Source organism: Mustela nigripes, chromosome 17, assembly GCF_022355385.1.
Source record: "Mustela nigripes isolate SB6536 chromosome 17, MUSNIG.SB6536, whole genome shotgun sequence".
NCBI classification, from domain to species: Eukaryota; Metazoa; Chordata; class Mammalia; order Carnivora; family Mustelidae; genus Mustela; species Mustela nigripes.
Window position 1 is genome coordinate 52,864,732 of NC_081573.1, and position 22,152 is coordinate 52,886,883.

The window sequence follows — 22,152 nt, forward strand, 5'->3', positions numbered from 1 at the left end:
TTGCAGCAAAACGTTAATAAATTTGTTGTGAACAGAGAATCAGGGCTCACGGCGGTCTATAAAATTAGATTTCTCAGGAAAACCTTGGCCTGAGCTCTTCAAGAGATGGGCTTTATGACCCAAAGCCACTAGAAATCCACACTCAGTGAAGTACTTCTATCATTTCACTCTCCATCCTGCCTAGACCTGACAATGTCTCCCCAGAGCCCTTGAAAGGAAAATGAAATTTACCGGGACTTAGGTGGTCCTTGGTGACCCAAGCCCTCACCTGGACTAGGTCCAGCTCGTTCATCCCTGTAACATCAGCACTCAATGCAGTACCAGGTGCCTGATAAAGGCGAGAGGAGGAGTGCCTGGGTGACTCAGTGGGTTAGGCCTCTGCCTTCAGCTCAGGTCATGATCTCGGGGTCCTGGGATCGAGCCCTGCATCAGGCTCTCTGCTCAGCAAGGAGTCTGCTTCCCTCTCTCTCTCTTTCTCTGCCCCTCTGCCTACTTGTGATCTCTCTCTGTCAAATAAATAAAATCTTTAAAATCAATAAAGGCGAGAGGACACAGGACCTCTTCTCCTTCCCACCCCATCTCCCTCTAGCCTCTTAGGTTCCTACAAGTGGCAATAAAAAAAAAAAAATTAAAATTAAAAACAACAGCCACTACCACCCAGAAATCCCCAGGAGGAAAGTGCACCTGCCCCGCAAAGGAGAAAATTATGAGATTTCACACTGATCCATAGAAAGCTGAGAAAAGCAGGCAACTGGTGACATGTCCTGAACCAGAAGGTCATATATGGTATCACAACAGAAACAAATGCAGACAGTCAAATGCTGGCACACAAATCCAGCCACAAAGGCACAGGCAGGTCCCATTTCCTCCCTAGTCCACCTGGCATAAGGTTCCTCTCTTGCACAAAAAGGCATGGCCCTGCAGACTCCGGAAACCAGCCGTCGTGGCCTGCAGGTGCTCTGTCGCAGGAGGCACGGCAGTCTCGCGTTAGCACACATCTTCGGCGACAGGTACTTCCAACTGACAAAATGCCAGAAAGCAGGAGAGGTGGCCATCGGTGGGCAACCAGTGATGATCCCTTGCATTCCTTGTCACAGGGTGGTGTGCCACGGGAGGGCTGGAGGCAGCTGGGACCAGCTCAGGAAAGCCTCCCATGGGCATGTCTTCCCAGCTCCACTGGGGTGACGTCAGCTTGGTTGTCAGCTACCTGCCTTGGCAGGAGGTGTACACCACAGACAATGGCAAAGGCCACAAAGCGGCGCCTTTTAAGTTCGTTTCTCAGGGTGAGTTATTATACAGTCACCTGCATAGAACTAGTTATTGGTAACCCTGTTGGCACGTCTCAGACTTGGGTCCAGTGCATCCCATGCTGACTGGCACTTAACTGCTCTCTGAAAGGAACGCTGTCCATTTCCTATGGTGCTTCAAGTTTTCCGTTTCTCATTAGTTTTCTGGAAAAAAGTGGCATCCTTATCAGCAAGGGCCCCGAGTCTCACTCACTTCTGCATCCAGTTCACTCCACAAATCAATCCCTCCCTCCTTTCCGGCATTCTTTTCAAATCTGTCCATCCCCAAGTGCCACTCACCATTTCCTTTTGATTTTGTAAGACCCTCTCTCGACCTTACATTGTCCTCCCCTTCAGAGCCGAGCCTTTCCAAATACACTTGTGTCCCCCAGCTCTCCGTAAGCTCCCGCCCACTCCTCACCACAGAAAGCAACTCTCAGGTCAGGGATGACGGAGGTACCAAAGCCTCAAAGGCACCTCAGTCCTTATCTGATCCAGTGACACTCCCTCCTCTGGACGCCTCTTGGAACTCTGTGGCCCCATTCTCTGCGGTTTGCCCTCTCTCTCTATGCCTCATCCTTCTCCGTATACAGGGTTCCTTTTCCTATCCTGAAACAGTGATATAAATACATAGAAGACCCACCCAACTGGCAGCTATCGATCCTGCTGAGGGGCTGAGGGTGCAAAGTCTATAAAACTTAGATTGTCCACATGTTCCACCAAAATGTGGAATTCTAAAAAATCAAGTGACCCCAAAGTTTCATCCTGCTCTATAAAACTCTGGTGGCCCACTGTCAACACTGGCCCACAGGGTGCTGGGGTCACATGCAAGCTGTGGTCTCCCAACTCCGTTCTCGTCCAGGCTACTACATTCTAGATCTGCATCCTCTGAAGCTGGAAAGCCACCTCCACCCAGGGTCTTCTGCACACACCTCAAACCCAGCACTTTACCCCGCCCCTCTGCTACACCCCCTCCCAATCGAGGCAGGGCCCCAAAAGCATGCAGACACAGGGGCCTTAGACCGCCTATCAGCCATGCTGATTCTGTGTCCAAATTCCCCTCAAATCAAGCCACTCGTCTGGATCCTCAAGCATTCCTCTGTTCCAGGCCTTCATTTACCACCTAAGTTAAGGCAAAAATCAAAGGGGACTCCCCGGGTATAATTTCCCTTCTCCAATCTATCCCCCAAACTATAACCAGAAAAATCTTACTAAAATACAAATCATAACATATCACCCTTCCAACTAAGAGCCCTCCACAAATCCCTAATCACCATATTAAATCTGCAACGAGTCACAACAGCATTGAAGAAAAACTCCAACTGGGGACGCCTGGGTGACTCAGTGGGTTAAGCCTCTGCCTTTGGCTCAGGTTATGATCCCAGGGTCCTGGGATAGAACCCCACATCAGGCGCTCTGCTCAGCTGGGAGCCTGCTTCCCCCCCTCTCTCTGCTGCTCCCCCTGCTTGTGATCTCTCTCTGTCAAATAAATAAATAAAATCTTTAAAAAAAAAAAAAGACAAACTCCAACTGATTTCAGAGCCATTTCTTTTTTTCTTTTTAAATTTTATTTATTTGACAGAGATAACAAGTAGGCAGAGATGCAGGCAGAGAGAGGGGGAAGCAGACTCCCAGCTGAGCAGAGAGCCCAATGTGGGGCTCAATCCCAGGCCCCCGGGATCATGACCTGAGCCCAAGGCAGAGGTTTTAGCCCACTGAGCCACCCAGGCGCCTCACAAAGCCATTTATCTTCCTCCACCACCAGCCCTCTCATTCCAGTCATGCTAAACAACTCTGAAGCTCCCCAGAATGTATTCTGTTTTCACTGTCTAAGGTTCCCTTGCTAAAGTAGCTTTCCTAGAATGGCTCCTTCTTCCTGAAGGCCGGGCAAGGATACCCTTTCTGCGTTTCCCATGATAGCTACCTCATGATGGGGCTACAACAGTACTGTAATAGTCAACTCGTCAGTTTACTACAAGCTTTTAAAGGCAAAATGTCTCACTTCTGTACCTATACTGACATGGAGGAAGGGGCTAAATAAATATTTATAAATCTCAGTCTCGAAAAGGCCCTCAGAATTAACTCTATTTCTTCCTTCATCCCTTCATTGAACGCCTGTTATCCTGTGTAACCAACTGCTAAGGGAATGTCCAGCCTCTTGAACACCACTGATGATGGGGAAGTCACTTATTAAACACCGACGTCAGCAAGGCCTCATTCTGGACATGCACGCAGAATTCATTAGAAGGAGCTCACAGCTCACAGTCTGTTGACACCTCATCTGACAAGATCAAGTTCCTGCTGTGGCTGTGGAGGGAAGCTGCTGACTTCCAGATTATCACTGGTTTCAGAAACACCTAGCAGAAAGAGCACTGGGGGAAGGGGTGAAGGTGCCTGCTGGAAATGAGTCTGGGAAAAATAAAGTTGGGTCATTTTCATATCGTTAACATAGCTAGGACTTCTCCAAACTCTTTTTGCCCAACTTCTGTCTTCAATGTTTAAAGCTCCAGAATCACCACATTGTCAAAAAGCAGAGTCTAATGGGACCATTTTGCCCTAATTCCAGGAAAGTCTAAGAGAACAGAGAAAATATAATTAAAGTCAATTATTTTGTTGAAGGAGAAAGTTACACAAATATTAACTGACTGCTGGCAAAGGGAAGAAACGTGTTGGGAGTCAGGTATGTTGGCAGATGAGAGAGCGTATCTAAGGTTCCACCCAACAAATATTCAGAATCAGGGTTTCTGTCTTTCTCCGTGGGTCACTTCCCATTCAAAAGATTCTGGAGACCAAATGAGGTAAGATTCTTGCAGGTTAAGACCAAGAGTCTTTAGGTCTTCTCTCAGCCACGGCATCCAGAGAAAGGATACAAGCAAACCTCAGAGATACCACAGATTTTTTTCCAGACCACCAAAATAAAGCAAGTACCGCAACAGAACAAGTCAAATGAATTCTTTAGCTTCCCAACACATATAAAAGTTATGTTTATATAATATTGTAGTTTATTACATGTACAGTAGCATTATGTCTAAAGAACAACATTCATGCCTTACTTAAAAAATATTTTATTGCTAAAAAGTGCTAACCGTGTCATCTGAGCTTTCAGCAAGTCATAATCCTTTGCTGGTGGAGGGTCTTGCCTCAACGTTGCTGCAGCTTCTACACCAGCCCTTGCTGCTTCACCATGCACTTGTAGGTCCTAGGGATGGCTTCTTTCCTTTAAACCTCACAAACCAATGTCTTCAAACTTTTCTTCTGCAGCTTTCTCACCTGTTAACCCTCACAGAATTGAAGAGTTAGGACTTTGCTCTGGATTAAGCTTTGGCCTAAGGGGGTGTTTGATCTTCTGTCCAGAACACTGAAACAAGGCTGTTTCGCTTTCTTAACGTTTTTGTGTGCTCACCGGAGTAGCACTTGTAATATCCTTCAAGTACTTTCCCTTTGCATTCACAACTCCGCTGACTGGTGCAAGAGGCCTGGCTCCAGCCTATCTCAGCTTTCAACGTGCCTTTCTCACCGAGCTTAATCACGTCGAGCTTTAGACTAAGAGTGAGAGATGGCGGACTCTTCCTTTTACTTGAACACTGAGAGACCATCATCATAGGATTACTAACTGGCCTAATTTCAATATGTTGAGTCTCAGGGGAGAGGGAGGCCCAAGGACAGGGAGAGATGAGGGAACGGCTGGTTGGTAAGCAGTCAGAATACATACTTTAAGTTCACGGTCTTATATGGGCACGCTTGTGGCACTCTAAAACGATTACAATAGTAACATCACAGATCACCATAAGAAATATGATAGTGATTATAAAGTTTGAAATACTGTGAGAATTACCAAAATGTGATACAGAGACACAAGGTGACAAATCTGTTGGAAAACGCGCCAATAGACTTGCTCGACGCAGGGTTGCCACAAACCTTCAATTTGAAAAAATGCATTATCTGTGAAGCTCAGTAAAACGAAGCACAATAAAGCGAGGTATGCCTCTAATTTATTTTTCAGATTCCTCTGCGGGATTAAAAAGTCTTTTTCTCATCGCATTGCCACGCTCCCTGCTCTTGGTCCTCTTTTCCATGTACTGGAAAATAAAAGGAAGGGGGGAGAAAAGAGACAGCAGATTATATTACCATTAGTATCAGCTGAGTTAAATATTTTAAAATATTTGCAAAATAGTTTTTGCTGGTAAAATTCTCATTTGTCTTTTATTTCACTGAATCTGAAACTGCAAACACAGTACAGCATCTACATCCTAACAGGTGTACAAATATTTACTGAATTCATATTTTCTCCCAAAATATGAATTCAGTAAATATTTAAGATGAGTGAGTTTTATCCCTCTTCTGCAGGAACTCACAATCTATCGAAGTCATCTAATCTCTGCTTGAACACTTCTAGTAATGAGCAGCTCACTACCTGAGGTAGGCTGTTTGTCAGACACTTCTACTTGTTCCAAAGGTTTTTTTAATGTTGAACCAGTAAGTGTTTCCCTGTAAATTCTCCTACTGCCCTCCATTTCTTCATGCAAATATCTGATTACAAAAAACCCACTTACTACCTCTGCTTTTAGGCCGAGCATTGCTGGTTTCTACAAAGGACCACAGAACAAGGCTCTACCTTCTAATTGCTACCACGTACCATTTGTAAGGTACTTTAATATCCCTTATAAAAACTACCACAACCGGGGCGCCCGGGTGGCTCAGTGGGTTAAAGCCTCTGCCTTCGGCTCAGGTCATGATCCCGGGGTCCTGGGATCAAGCCCCGCATCGGGCTCTCTGCTCAGCAGGGAGCCTGCTTCCTCCTCTCTCTCTGCCTGCCTCTCTGCCTACTTGTGATCTCTGTCTGTCAAATAAATAAAATCTTAAAAAAAAAAAAAAACACTATCACAACCAGAATTAAATACAGTGCTCCATGCAGTTAGACAGATGTGGACTACAGAGGACCTTCTAGTTCTTATGACCTACGCATTTTATATCTATAAATATTATCAAGAGTAACTGGCTCTTGGCAACCACATTATCCTATTAGTTTACATGGAAATCTATATTCGGCTGAACTTCCCAGGATTTTTTCATTATGAATAGCCATCAAACAGGATTCTCTCCAAATCCTACATTTCTGCAGTCAGTTGGATCTAAGTGCAGTTTTCGCCTTAGAGGTTTCCAGCCTTGTATTTGGATCTGGCCAGAAGATTATAAGTAACGGGAAATACACAGCCTGGTACTTAGAAAAAGCACTTGTTTAAAGCAGAGAAACGTGAATATAAGTGCTTTTGTATGGATATATGTACAGACTTATATACACCAACAGACATATTTTACAGGTGAATGAAGGAATCACTACGAAAAAAGGAACTATTCACTAGGGAATGAAGGAATCCTATGGAAAAAGGAAAAAAAATAAAAGTAAATTCAAGTTGAAAAAACTAAGTATATGTGAACAGCTAGACATCAAAATCTTTTAGGAGCCAGAGATATGGGAAAAGGCCAAAGAAATGAAAAGCAGTAACAGAGAGCTGAGCAGGAACTTGACCGGGCCCCCTGCCCAGACACCGGAGGCAATGCTGGGAAGATTTGTGTTTATTGCATCTTCGGGTCTCGTAACCTCAAATAAGGGGAGCTAAACTAGATCATCTCTAAGAAGATTTCTAGATCTAAAGTTTTGACTGAAGAGTTCTAACAGCCTCTGGAATGATAGTTTTCAAACTTTTTTTTTCTTCTTCATCAAAAGGCCACTTCAAATTGCAGATGAAACACCAGGTCCCTTTAACCAAAATCATTCCTTTTATCTGTCACTCATTAATTTCCCTCCTAAGATTGTTGGGGGAAAGGGCATGCGTCATTTTATTTTATTTTATTTTAAAGATTTATTTATTTGACAGAGAGAGATCACAAGTAGGCAGAGAGGCAGGCAGAGAAAGAGAGGGAAGCAGGCTCCCTGCCGAGCAGAAAGCCCGATGCGGGGCTCGATCTCAGGACCCCGAGCCGAAGGAAGCGGCTTAATCCACTGAGCCACCCAGGCGCCCCGCATTCGTCATTTTAAAAACCATTTTTTTTAAAAGGCACTGTTCTAAAACGTAATGGGATACCTACTCTGAGAAAAATATTTGGTATCGATCTTGAATCACATATACCAGACTGCCTCCAGTAATCAGGCTGGGAGGAGGGTCTTAAGGGTAAATCTTCAGAAGATGATATGTTAGAGGCAGACAAAAAAAAAAATAAGTTAAAGAGCAAATTAAATATAATCTGTTAAAATGTATGTTAAAATATTCTCAAAGGGAGTCCAGATGGCCTTTGAATAAAAGAAGAAAAAAAAGGATGAATAAGATGTTATTCACAAAACTTCACTGAATAACAAAACCAAACCAAACTGAATCAAAAAATTAAGAGGGATGAGGGGCGCCTGGGTGGCTCAGTGGGTTAAAGCCTCTGCCTTCAGCTCAGGTCATGATCCCAGGGTCCTGGGATCAAGCCCCGCATTGCATCGGGCTCTCTGCTCAGCGGGGAGCCTGCTTCCTCCTCTCTCTCTCTGCCTGCCTCTCTGCCTGTTTGTGATCTCTGTCTGTCAAATAAATAAATAAATAAATCTTTAAAAAAAAAAAAATTAAGAGGGATGAAATAGAATTAGTGATTATTTCCATAGAAAGAACAAAAGCAGCGACACAGCAGCAAAGAGAGGCTAGTAAGGGAACTGGCCAGACCCTTTTTCTAGTTGAAAGCACCAAGGAATGAAGTACTCAAACGGCAGGTGAAGGGGATGGTTAGAGGAGCACGTGAGAGGCAGGAAATGGTCAACTAGAACGCATTAAAAGCAGACAGGAAATACGTGAGCATAGGTTCAGAGGACCAGAGGAAGAAAGAACAGACAAAAACATCTATAAATCAGGTAATAAGGTGACATAAAACCCACACTGAGTTCTTAGAAAATACATCAAGGAGAAAATCCAAAATTTATATGAAAACAAACTCAAAGTAAGAAAAAGATATACAGCATTCTACCAAACAGTTGCTAAGAGCTCAGGACCACGGGGGGAGGGGGGGGGGATTCTGAATAAAGATCTAATCACCAAACCAATGGCAAAAATTAGCAAACTGTAAAAAGAAAAAAAAAAATCTAAACTTAGGAAAAAAGCAATCTAACACAACTGAAAGCACATGAGAAATAAACATTTGTACTGAATAAAGTAGTGTGGGCTTCATTTTCTCATCCTCTGTTAAAAGGGGAACAAAGTCCTAGGTTCAGTTTTCATACAAACTAGCTTTACATGTAAATATGAAGAAAAACTCTTTAAAAATCTATTTAAAACACTTCTAGATGGGGCGCCTGGGTGGCTCAGTGGGTTAAAGCCTCTGCCTTAAGCTCAGGTCATGATCCCGGAGCCCTGGGATCACTCAGCAGGGAGCCTGCTTCCTTGCTTCCTCCTCTTCCTCTCTCTCTCTCTCTCTCTGCCTGCCTCTCTGACTGCTTGTGATCTCTGTCAAATAAATGAATAAATAAAATCTTTTTTAAAAAATCACTTTTATATGTACACATTTGTGCAAAGAAAATTATAACTCTGAATTCAGAACTCTAGAAAGTTCTTCAAATGGTAAAGACATTGGAAAGGGATTCTGGGAATGGAGGGGTAAAAAAAGCTTGATTTAAAAATACAAAAGTTGAAGATAGATAATTGCTGCACAGCTTCAAATATTATAACTAATACCTTTCAATATGAGGCTAATAGGAAAAAAATTCAAAAATACAGAAAAGGAAAGAAAACAGGAAGGCCGGTTTTTAGTATAGATTTTTAAAGGTTTGAGACATAAAACAACAGATGAACAGAACAGAAATGGAGTTAACTTTCTTTTCAAAAGCACTCTGCTATATGCCCAAGTCAAAGTCATGGTCTAAAACCACGTCCAGGAAATGAGTCTTTCCAACCAAGTCAAGCTAGATCCACATGGCTCGTACATGCCATGGTTATTAAGAAATTCATAATTTTAGACCAGTAAGGAGCCCAAGTCCAGGTCCCACCATGTTCTACGAGGAAAGAGAGGCCCTGTTAGTTACCTGCTATAGCTGAGAGATGATTTACCGAAGTCTTTCTACTATTCAAACCCAGTTTCCTAGCCCTTACAATTCATCCAGAGGAGTTACAATGATTATAAGGAAACTGTTTTCATTTAGGTGCATGGAAAAAATAAAAAAGTAATGTCTTTCATTTCTCCATTTGGTTTTAGGAGAGGACATACATATAAAGTGTCAATTCTCTCTGTTATACTAAAATTTGGAATAAAAATTAGTAATGGGGGTATTCTAAATATTGCTCAGAAAGGTTCTATTCTACTGTTCAACCACTTTCATCCTCTAACACTTTTCTTACCTCATTCTTCAAGCATTTTCTCATCTCCCGATCGAGATCATTGCAATGACCAAAAAATTTCAGAATGTTGTGCTAAAAGGAAGAAGAGGGGTAAAATATTTCATCCCATAATATACTAAGGTCTCTGGCACATAGAATTTAAATACTTATTCTAGAAATAAATGGAATATTTTGGTAATATTTACAGAAATGAATTTAATGTGTTACCACCTTGTTAATAAGCAAAGAGTTAAATCATAGGTATTAAACATACAAATAAATGGACTTATCCTGGCCTTCTTAAAAGAAGGGATAAATGCTCTATAGATAGAAATGAAAACTAAAAAGACCTCTCCTTGATAAAATGGAAGTCTATTAACCTGCCCAAACCTCACAATGACAGAATATAAACAATTCTGTTTTCTAATACCCTTTTAAGGGCAGGTGAAAATCACAGGACAACCATCATCTATCACAGGAAGCAATGTCAAAGTGTGGGGTGGCCATATTAACATGACCAGTGACTTCTTCACTAGCAAACATTCTGTCCCTTTGAAGAATTACCCAATAAATGCTCAGGGCAAACACTAATTTTCTCATTTGCCTCCATCCAAAATGTCATCAAAATATATCAGAAACACATAACACCGTTACTAAATGGCCTATATGGGCCATGTAAGTAAGCCACTAATCCAAAATGTAAGAAAACCTAGATCTAAAGTTCAAAGTCTGCTTTCTTTGCCAAGAAAAATAAAAATCTCCTAGTGAATTCAAGGCCTATGACAATTAGCACAGCAAAAAGTATGAATGCTCTGAAGCAGATTAAGATGAAGAATGAAGTCAAGAACACGAATTTTAGTCGGGCTATAATTAGTGTGTTTGCATATCACGATTTTTAAGGAATGGGTAAGACAGCATGGTGATGTCCTATAATGACATGCCACAAGTGCTGAACTTGTAATAATAAGCACCTTCTCCTTTTCTTTCTAATTAAGGCTTTCATGGAAACCAGACAACGCGTAATTAATAAGCTGTGCCTCATGCTAATCCTTTCTTTCCCTGCCACTGTAAATGTCCTTTTCTGGTCCACAGTGGAAAAATGGGTCATTTTTTTCTGGCAAGCATTTACGGTAAACTAAGATCTACTACTGGTCTCCTAAGGACCTTTTCAGAATAACTATTTCCTATGTATTTTTCCTAAACTATTTCCTTGGCAACAAATGAACAGGAACCATGCATTTTCACACACCTTCTGGTGAAGCAGAACAGAAAGGATTAGACTTTCAGAATGTAAGGCAGTATTTCATAGTTTGGTTTACATTGACTCATATCATCCATAAACAGACATCTTATTTTTAAATCCAAGACAGAAGCTCTTTTTTTTCTTTCCCAACATTTAAACCCAAAGAAGAATTATACTCTTGTGACATTACATGAAAAACAAACCCAAAGTGCTCCATTGGAATTGCTTTATGAAATGCCTGGGGTCTACATTTCTCTTGTACACACATGGCATAAGCATCTAGTGTGTGATGTCTATGTCTAGAGAACCAAACTAACTGAGCAATTGATTGAATAAATGAATCAATCAATTGATAACTTGAAGACAATGTACCAAGCAGCAGGGATATAGCAAAGAGGAAGGTGCACCTGGGCCCTACTCACAGTACATGGTCAGACGGAAGAGCCAACTAACAAAGAGATTGCTATACGGTAATAGTTTTCCAAGTGTAGTCCAAGGACACCCACAAGTTCCCAAGACCTTTCCAGGCATGTACATAAACACGGTAAAAACTATTATCCCGATAATCAAAGATCTTATTTGTTTTGTTCATTTGCATTCTCTCACAAGGCTACTGTGGAATTTTCCAGAGGCTGCACAAAGGGCAATATCACCAAAGACTGAACATAAGGCAGATAGGAGGATCTGGCTATATTCCATTAAGCCAAGTATGAGAGAACTGCAAAAATGCAAAACTAATGCCACTCTTTTCACTCTGTTTTGGAAAATAAGGTGTTTGGGTTTTTTTTTAAGATTTTATTTATTTGTCAGGGATAGAGGGAGAGAGAGCGAGCGAGCACAGGCAGACCGAGAGGCAGGCAGAGGCAGAGGGAGAAGCAGGCTCCCTGCCGAGCAAGGAGCCCGATGTGGGACTCGATCCCAGGACGCTGGGATCATGACCTGAGCCGAAGGCAGCCACTTAATCAACTGAGCCACCCAGGCGTCCCTGGAAAATAAGGTTTTTTATGAAAACTTACTACATTAACATATTGGAGTTATTCTTATATTTTTATATAAACATATTATTAATTCCTGTTTTAATTTCTAATTCAGTGAATATTAGTAGCTATAGCCTACATACACGAAAGTTATTTGGGGTCTTTAATAAAGCGTAAAGGAGTCATGAAACCAAAAAGTATGAAAACTATCTTAAAGTAGGAACCATGTGATGTGTGGGGTTACTGGAGTACAGAGTGACTACACTAAGAGAATGCAGGCCAGGAAAGGAGAAAAGGAAGAGGAAGTAACAAGTGATGCTGAAGCAAACCTGAAGGAGGAGGAAATCTGGTCTAGCACACAGGAAGTGAGACAGTGGGGAGGGCTCTGAGACCAGCAAGGAGAAAGCAAGCTCAAAGGCTTAGAAGAGGGAAGTGTGTTGCCACACAACTGCACACAGGAGCACACAGGAGCAAGCAGAAGAGGTGCAGGAGGGTGGTAAGGCCCACAGGGTAAGTAGGGGACAAGTCCATGAAGGTCCTGAAACAACACAAAATAAGAAATTCAGATTTGATAACTTGCAGGCAAAGGGAGCCATTAGAGGGATACAACGATTCAGCTCACATTTGAAGATCACTCCAGTCAAGTGGAAGGGGACAGAGAAGAGGACAAAATGGCTAGGGGGCCAGGGTGGCCCCAGTAAGATAACACCGGAATTAACTGGTGTTAAGAACAGACACATAAATCAGTAGAAGAGACTACAGAGCCCAGAAACAGACCCAGCCACATATGGTCAATTGATTTTTGACCAAGACAGCTCGATAATTCAGTACGGAAAGGATGGTCTTTGCAACCAATGGTGCTGGAACAACAATATCCATAGAGAAAGAAATACTGGCTCATATCTCACACAGTACACAAAAATTAACCTGAAATGAATCACAGCCCTAGGATGTAAAAGTTAAAACTCTACAACTTCTAGGAGGAAATCTCCATGACCAGGAAACATACAAAGATCTTTAAAAGGTAAAAAACCCTCCCACAAACCCACAAACCGTAAGAGAAAAAACCTGGTTATCAGGCCTCATCAAACTTAAAAACTGCTCTTAGAAAGACAACCTTAAGAAAATGAAAAAGGATGGCACAGACTAGGAGAACATATTCACAATACACTCATCAAAGGACTTGCATATCGAATGAAAAAAAAATTCTTAAAATTAAATAATAAAGCAAACAACCCAATTTTAAAACATCGGCAAAAGAGAAAAAATAATAAATAGATAAAATTTAAATTAAAAGGGCGCCTGGGTGGCTCAGTAGGTTAAGCCGCTGCCTTCGGCTCAGGTCACGATCTCAGGGTCCTGGGATCTAGGCCCGCATCGGGCTCTCTGCTCAGCAGGGAGCCTGCTTCCTCCTCTCTCTCTGCCTGCCTCTCTGCCTGCTTGTGATCTCTCTGTCAAATAAATAAATAAAATCTTAAAAAGAAAATTAAAATTAAAAAAATAAAATATGGGGATGCCTGGATGGCTCAGTTGGTTGAGCGGCTGCCTTCGGCTCAGGTCATGATCCCAGCATCCTGGGATGGAGTCCCACATCGGGCTCCTTGCTTGGCAGGGAGCCTGCTTCTTCCTCTGCCTCTAGCCTGCCACTCTGTCTGCCTGTCTTTGCGCTCTGTATCTCTCTCTCTCTCTAACAAATAAATAAAATCTTTAAAAAAAAATAAAATAAAATATGACTTTATATGAATGGCCAAAAGACTTTATATGAATGGCCAATAAGCACATGAAAAGATGCTCAAAAACTAGCCATCAGGGAAGTAAATCTAAAACCAAATGAGACACTACTGCATACCATATAATGATTAACGTTAGAAAGACAGTATCAATTCTTGATCTAGATGTATGCTGAAAAGAATCTGCCTAAAGTATACAGTCAAACAACAACATTCATCGAACCAACAAAAATATCTAACTTCAAAGGTCATAGGTATTACTCATTACCTTACCATTAGTCTTCAAATTTTACTCATTTAAATAATACTTATTAGTATAATTTGATATATCTACAGTATATGAATATCATGAGGAAAATAACACATCATGAAAAGTTAAAGAAAAAACAGACATTCTCCTTATAACCATCTCACATATCAAGTATATGAAAAAAGGTAAACAGTTAACATCTGTAAAAATATCAGCTTAATTTAATGATTTCCAAAAATGTGCTTCCTTTCTATTTTTGGTTTAAACCACAGAATTTTACTCCCATTACACTAACAAGTGAGCAAATCTGCCAAATTAGGCCAATCATAATTTAAATCGAGCTAACATCTATTATAAAAAATGTTTCAATCTCCTTTAAACACAGAATGGTAGACATCAAGGAAAATCTTAGAAAAATCTTAAAATAATTCCAATATGATCAGAAGAGTTAGAATTTAACATAACTGTTCTAGTGCCCTATAATAAAAAAAAAAAAAACAGTATTTTATGGTAAGAACATGGATTCTAACTATTATATATTATCTCAGAAGTTCCCTAATGAACCACCATGCTTGATTTTTACTAATCAAGAAATGAGATGGTGCCTTGAAAATCACAAGCATCAGTTACTAATCTTTGGTAAACTAAGGTCCACTATATTAACATTCCTTTCCAATAGTGGAGATAACATTTTATATCAGTGTGTTGTACTTAAGTTTCATTTTTGCTTTAATGTCATTTTTCTGAACTCTTACATTTTTGTGACATTCCTTAAGTAAGTTAATCAAGACGTTGCATTCTTCAGTGTGCAAGTGTGGAGATAAGTCAGGATGCATCTTTAGGAGGTGACGGAGCACAGCAGAGCAACCTGTGGATACAAGAGTGTCTTGAATATGTGTGACTCTATTTGTTAATGCGACCTAAAACTATTTCAGTAAAAACGTGCAGTGAGTTTTATCAGAAAACAATGTTGACCTCTGGCAGATTATTAAACCTGAGCCTCAGCTTCCTTATCCAACAATTTCACAGATTCAGCAAGCCATCAGGTGTTGTTTGGAGAACCTGCAGGTTCAGAAAAAAGCAGAAGTCCTCAAGAGACCCAATCCTGGAAATAAGTGCTCCAGTAGAAACAGCTAGCCTATATTAACAAGCCTAATCTCAATTATTTTCCTCACATACCTGAAACTAACTACAACTCCTTTTGTTCAGATGAAATTCTATGAAATAAGAGAATTGGTTTATTAATCCTTTTAAAATGCATATTCCTGAGGGAGAGGGCTAAAGCCACATTAGCCAATCTCATGTTAATGTCAGTTCATATGGACTGCTTTCTTATTCCGAACATCTGGCTGAGAAAAATCCAACTAGACAATGAAGAGAAACAAAAAGCAGATGGGGAAAAAAGTTTTTCATTTTAGCAGAGATAGCCATAAAATGCAATTATTACAATGAAAGGAAGAAGCTGAATTCCAGAAATTAAATTTATCACAAAGTAGAAAATCAGAAGCCAACGTCAAAGGAAAAACATTATTTTGAAATGTCTGCCACAGTTATGTAGTACTATTTACCTATTCCTTCCTTTAACCTACTGTTTTTAACTTGGAAAACATTAACAACAACAACAAAAAAAAAAACAATTAATTCTTTTAATCTACAAGTTTCAAGAAAGAAAACCTAAGGGAAAATAATGACCTTAGTTGGGCAAAGAGTTCTTTATATAGGTCAAAAGCATAATTCATAAAAGAAAAAAATTGGTACAAACTTACAAACTTAAAAAAACTTTCTCACTTCAAAATACACCATTAAGAAAGTGAAAAGACTCAGGGATGAAAAGCACAGCATAGGAAATGTAATCAATAATACTGTAATAGATTTATTGTGGTGAGCATTTCATAATGTATATAAATTTTTTAAAATGGAAAAAAAAGACAAGCCACACTTTGGGTGATAATGACATGTCAATGCAGGTTCATCAGTTATAAAAACACATGACTCTGGTGGGGGATGCTGACAGTGGGGAAGGCCGCACATGTGTAGGGCAGGGGGCAAGTGGGATCTCTGTACTTTCTGTTCAGTTTTGCTGTGAACCGAAAACTGCTCTAAAAAATAAATAACCTACAAGCTACAGACTAGGAGAAAATATTTGCAAATCATATATGAAAAAGGATTTGTTATCTAAAATATATAAAGAATGCTTATAAACAACCCAACATTTAAAAGTGGACCCAAAAAACAGCCAAAAGACTTGAATAAATACTTCATAGAAGATGAGACAGGAATGGTTAATTCAGCACATGAGAAAATGCTAAACACCATTAGTCACAGGGAAAGGCAAACTAAAACCACAATGAGATGGTAGCTACACATCTGCCAGAAAAGCTACAATCAACAAGTCAGACAATAACAAGCATTAGTTAGGATGCAGAGAAAACAGGCCTCATTGCATTGCTAGTGGAAACAAAAAATAGTACACACTTAGGAAAGCAATTTGGCAGTGTCTTAAAGGACTTAAACACAAACTTACCAAATGACCCGGACCTCGGAAACTGCACTCTTAAGAATCTACCCAAAAGAAATGAGAACACATAGGCACACAAAGACATGTATACGAATATTCACAGCATTATTCATTATAACTAATACTGGAAACAACCCAAATATACAATAACCTGGTAACTGGACACACAAATATGGTGTATCTAGACAATGGAATACTACTTGGAGAGGAAAAGGAATGCACTGATACAGGCACCAACATGGGGTAACCTCAAAAGCACCAAGCTAAATGAAAGAAGCCAGATTCAAAAGACTATATGATTCCATTTATGTGCAATGTCCAGAAAAGGCAAAATTGTAGAGAAAAAAAAAAAAGCTGATGGGCTCCCTGGGCCTGAAAATGAGAGTGAGGATTATTTGCCTTTGGGCACAAAGTAGTATTTCTACATGATAAAAATGATTTAGAATAGGATTGAGGTAATGGTTGCACAATTGCAGTTCACTAAAATCACTGAATGGGTGAATTTTATGATACGTAAATTGTACCTTAATAGAACTAATACCAAAAAGTTCAGGAAATTCAAAAGGCCTATCTACCTTCTACTCACAAGTAAAATCCTTAAAAATATCTAAACAGGGGACGCCTGGGTGGCTCAGTTGGTTAAGCGGCTGCCTTCGGCTCAGGTCATGATCCCAGCATCCTGGGATCGAGTCCCACATCGGGCTCCTTGCTCCGCAGGGAGCCTGCTTCTCCCTCTGACTCTTCCTTCCACTCTGTCTGCCTGTGCTCGCTCTCATTCACTCTCTCTCTCTCTGACAAATAAATAAATAAAATCTTTAAAAAAAAAAAAAAATATCTAAACAAATTAATTCCAGAGAATTACAGTATTCCTACTATTGCAGAACTCAATTAATAAAAACATCAATAGATCACTATTCCATTGAGTGACTTCCAACTGAGCACATCCACTCAAGGACACACGTGCACACACACGCACACACAGCATACCACAGCTGAAGATCCCACATAGGGCTGTTGGGCCAGTTAAGTGTTTGAAATGGAAACTGGAAATGCAGCCAAGTTCAAGTTTGGTTTGCCTGCCACTAACTACAAAATCTTTTTAATGACATAATGTTTTTGCCTCAGAAAAACAAGATCTCACATAGTCTAGCAATTTAAACCATTTAATATTATACCAATATATCACATTTACACCTATTAGTTATCTGGTTATCTGATTTCTGCCTCCCTTTTTTCTGAAGGAAGATGTATACTGGCTTAGCCACCTAGAAAATGTCTTTATATTTTGTAAATATATTTGACAAAAAATTTTTGCATATTTCTATCAACCAACCCTCAAATGTACACTTTTACAGTTTGGAAATGAACTCACAATGTACTCAAATGACCTCGTTAATTGTTAAATTAAATACTCTAGAAGACACTTGGCTGGTAGGATAAATACTGCACATGGCATACAAGTATAAATGCAAACGTATCACGATGTATATTTTTCCTCCCTCTATTACAAAAGTTTATGTCACTATAGACCCAGCCAGGGCACCAATAAGACGTCTTCCCTTCTACGTACTTATCCAACATAATAACTACGTCCAAGAAGAAAATGGGTTTCATAAGGTTTCCTTTTCCTAGTCTTCTTGGTAAAAAACTAAGCTACTACTTAACTTACAGTTCTAAACACTGGCCAGGGCGCCTGGGTGGCTCAGTGGGTTAAGCCGCTGCCTTCGGCTCAGGTCATGATCTCAGGGTCCTGGGATCGAGTCCCGCATCGGACTCTCTGCTCAGCAGGGAGCCTGCTTCCTTCTCTCTCTCTCTCTGCCTGCCTCTCAGTGTACTTGTAATTTCTCTCTGTCAAATAAATAAATAAAATCTTTAAAAAAAATAAAAAAATAAAAAAAAAAAAATAAACACTGGCCAAATTCCTTATCTAACAAATTCCTTGCCTTACCAGTCATTCCCTTCTTTCCTTCACTCTATCTTTTTAGTGATATATGCTTTTCTTCTTTCCCTCAATTGACCCTGTACCCACACTAATGGCACCCAATGTCCTCTGGTTTCTTGTAACCATTGGTGCACACACAGGTGTACTCCCGGACTCTCGGGAGTTAATCTACAAAGCACAGCTATAAAATGATGGCACTGCTCTTAGAACACAAGGATGTGAGTGCTGGTATCTTCCAGTAGTCATCTTTAAAAGCCTATTCTAATCAGCATTATTATAACTCGAAGTAACTTACAAACTGAAGAAAACGAAATGTATATTCCATATTCTTTTAAGATTCCTTCAAAGCCATAAGAAAATATCTATATTATTAGTGTTGAAAATAATTTGTTAAACATTTACCACACACTAGGCACAAGTCTTACAATCCTTCCAGAACTGTAGCAAGTAAGTACCTTTATAAATTTAGTGAAACCATAAGAAATTGCCTTTTTATAGTTCAAATATGCATTACTCACATTTTCATAGTAAAACTAAGCCCCAGATCACATATTAAGTGGTAGAGTTACTACCCAATGCAATCTCTCATCAGGACAGATAATTCCCATGTTCAAAATAGGAAAGACATGCCTTCCCAGCAGTTTGTGTAAGAAATAAATACAGAGAGTAAAAACTATTTCCCAAAGACACTCTGGTGGGTTACAAGTTCAACAGACAATAATTCTAGGCCTATCTTCCAAAGAAGTCAATGTAATATTATCCTGTCTGTCTCCCTCAAGAAAAAAACAGTACTATGTTTGTCCTGATCGGTCCAAATATTGACAAAGTAAATATCTGGAGAGAGTGCTCAGGATTAAGATGGCTTTGACTCTAGGTTTAAACAGGAAGCCATTAATGAAACTGGGAATATTTGCCAATTTAGGGAAGTGCACATCAGAGGAGACAGATAAACAACCTGGTTCAGTAAAACAAACAATGGATTTACAATCAAAAGTTGTAGACTTATCAGTCCATAAGTTATAACACTTTGGTTACTTAATCTGAGACTAAGTCTCTTCTTCCATAAATTGGAATTAGCTCTTGACCTGTATCTCTGGGTGGTCCTGAGGTTTAAGATAACATATGTGGGAGAATCTGAAATAGTGAGCAGTGAGTGTGACATCTGTAAAGTATTATTTGTATATCTGAAATACTCTTGTCACATGATGGGAAAGCCTGAACTGAATTTACAGTAGTGTTTCCAAGGCACTTTCCAGGACAGGACTGGAAACCAAAGGGTGGATGTTAACAAAGGCAGGTGTCCTCTTCCTGGAGCTGTCCAACAAGGAAACAGGCTGCTATGTGAAGTTCTCGGTTATCTGTCCTCATGTACCCCAAGGAGACTGGCTACATCAATTATGGATGCCACAGCATATTCTTGCATTGCATTAAGTTTCTTCTCAAGCCTAAGCTCATAACTAAATGATTTCAACCTATTTCCAAAAATAAAATTCAGTCAATGGATAAAAAACTTGTCACCACTAAAAATACAAGGAACAATTCTAAAAGGGTAGTAACAAACTAATTAACACCGGGCGAGCTGCTGAACAAAGGTGAAGGGAACATTCATTTGTACTAAGACCTCATGCATGGGTGTTTGTATTAAGAAAAAGGGATAAATTCCGTTCAAAATGTTATCATTTAAACACAAAACTTCAGTCCCACCTTTACTTCGGCATTTAGAAAACATCAGAAGGGTTAACTTGTCACAGTTACAATGCCTCCCTCGCCACCTCAACTCCACCCATTGCCTGAATTAAGTGTGCACACATTTATACCAAAAGAGCCACTGAAACTCTAAAAGATGTTCAGCTGGGACAAGCTTATCGTTCTGTAACTGGGTGACAGGTCTCTGCAAAGCAATCTGAACTGATATTTGGGGGTGAGCTGGGAGAAAAGAAGCAGTATGTTACTCTCACTAAAGGCATAAAAATTACAGGCTTATTTAATCACTCCTTCACCCTATTCTACCAACACTGAGCTAAAATCTTCCTAATGAGTATTCCATGATAGACAGATTTCAACCACCAGGTGGCACAATTTTAGAAAATAAACCAAGAGTAACCAAGACATTAACCCTGGTAGAGAAAAAGCAGGAAGCATTCTAATAACACTTCAGCAAATCTTTAGTCACAAGGAGGAAACCCCTTATTTTAATGCCACTTGGGTTTTCTTTCAAAAGATTCTGCTGTTTGGTGTCTGCACCAGAAAGAAATTTACACTACGCTGCAATTTCTGATGTCATTTTAAAACAAACAAAAAACAAGTCCAGAAAAGTCTCTTGTGCAAAGTCTGAAGAAGCTGTTCTCTAGGAAAAACTGTGCACTTAACACTTAAGGCTTAATGCTTTGTAAAACCTATCTTTTTTAAAGTGTACTTCTCAGAAAGCACTGGAATTAGTTAAAATAGTATTTCTGCAACTATGTCAAACTACGCACCACATTCAGCAGAGGCAGCAGATATAGCAGGGTATACCTACCTTACCTTTTTATCTGCAGGTGCAAAGTGACCAAATCTAAACATATGCTCTTGAGTGACTAGTGCTCCCAAATACAGACCAGGCCATATAAAACCAGTCCATATACCCCCCAAAGAACACACAGGCTAGTGAAGGAATATTCTTCTAAATACACACAGTAAATGCCCAATTAATGTTTGCCAAATCTTGAATTTAGGATTATTATAGATCTGAGAATTGGTTCACACCTCAACATAGTTTAAAAAAAAAAAAAAAAAGACGAAAATAAGGCTCATTTGAAATAAACTAAGCAAGTGCAGAAGCCTGTATGTATGGAAAGGAGCTACAAGGGGCGTCACAACACAAGTCGGCCAGTGCGAACTTCTTTTAAGCACTTAAGATTTTAGGTTTCCAGAACTCGGTTTACCAGCACCTACTGTGAGCCTACAGGCACGGTGATTTTTAAACCCAGTGAAAAGGATCTGAATGTCTCCTCTCCTTCAAAAGTGTACTGATGAAAATAAAATCTTTAAAAAAAAAAAAAAAAAAAAGGTGTACTGATGAGGATCTCCCCGGATTCCCACTTCGCAAGACGGACTGGGGGCCACTCTGCAGCTGAGATGTGCCGGAACAAGCCCCCCACCGTCTACAAACAAATGCTAAACCCCCAGCTGGTAACAATAATAATCCTCCAGTTCCTTGAGCGCTCACCGTACCAAACGCTGGGAAGCGCTTCCCTTCTCACCATCGATGCCGTGGGGTTCGACCATTTTAGCGGCGTGGAAGCCGAGGCTCAGGCAGGGGAGCAGCCCGCCCGGGATCACTAGGCTCGCGAGTGGCGGGACAGACTGCAGCAGAGTGAAAGGTCTGGGCCAAGCGTGCCCTAAACCGACCCGCGCGTCCTCAGCAAGTGCCTGAGGGCCGAGAGCCCCGCACAGACCTCCAGGCGCCCGCGCCGCGGACTGCCGGCGAGCCGAGAGCCACCACCCCCCTGAAGACCTACGGCCGGACCTTCCAGGTCCCCACCTCGGAGAGCGGCAGGGGGGGGCGGGTGGCAACGGCGGGGCGCGCGCCAGCAGGGGACGGGAGGAGGGGCGGGTGCGTGTCCCGCGGCCTCCCCGGACACCGCGGGGTCCTCGGAACGGCCCGGACTGCCGAGACTCACCGGACTCGCGGCCACAACAGGAGGGCTGAAGCGACAGTCACCAGCGAAGACTCCCCATTCAAAAGGCGGCAGTCAGGACGCCGGAGCTGAGCCACCGCCGGGTGGCGAAGGCTCTCACGCCCTCCACGGCTGACCTCGCACGGCTTGACCAGCCCCCGCCGCTCCTGGCCTCTGAGGCGCATGCGCCACCCGGCCTGGACGG

General features: G+C 41.0%; 1 protein-coding gene across 3 annotated transcripts; it reads right to left on the reverse strand.

Moving 5' to 3' along the window:
- Window positions 1–5,256: 5,256 nt before the first annotated feature.
- On the reverse strand, window positions 5,257–22,142 carry CMC2 (C-X9-C motif containing 2). Of its 3 annotated transcripts, XM_059383586.1 has the most exons (5): window positions 21,951–22,137; window positions 16,353–16,390; window positions 14,584–14,696; window positions 9,650–9,721; window positions 5,257–5,365 (listed from the first exon to the last, which is right to left on the reverse strand). In XM_059383586.1, exons 1-5 carry the CDS (start codon window positions 22,130–22,132, stop codon window positions 5,279–5,281), a joined length of 492 nt encoding a protein of 163 aa, XP_059239569.1. In that variant the 5' UTR covers window positions 22,133–22,137; the 3' UTR covers window positions 5,257–5,278. The 3 variants fall into 3 exon arrangements, with proteins under 3 accessions (XP_059239569.1, XP_059239570.1, XP_059239571.1); XM_059383587.1 differs by lacking the exon at window positions 9,650–9,721 and having other exon boundaries at window positions 21,951–22,142; XM_059383588.1 differs by lacking the exon at window positions 16,353–16,390 and having other exon boundaries at window positions 21,951–22,038.
- Window positions 22,143–22,152: the final 10 nt, after the last annotated feature.

Excerpts from the sequence above, each read along its gene's own strand:
- CMC2 (XM_059383586.1), bottom strand. The coding sequence starts at position 22,132 with ATGCGCCTCAGAGGCCAGGAGCGGCGGGGGCTGGTCAAGCCGTGCGAG. Across the intron at positions 16,391-21,950 it reads CTGTTGTGGCCGCGAGTCCG|ATTCTTAAGAGTGCAGTTTC; the intron begins GTGAGTCTCGGC and ends TCTTTTGGGTAG. Across the intron at positions 9,722-14,583 it reads TTAAGGAATGTCACAAAAAT|CACAACATTCTGAAATTTTT; the intron begins GTAAGAGTTCAG and ends TCTTCCTTTTAG.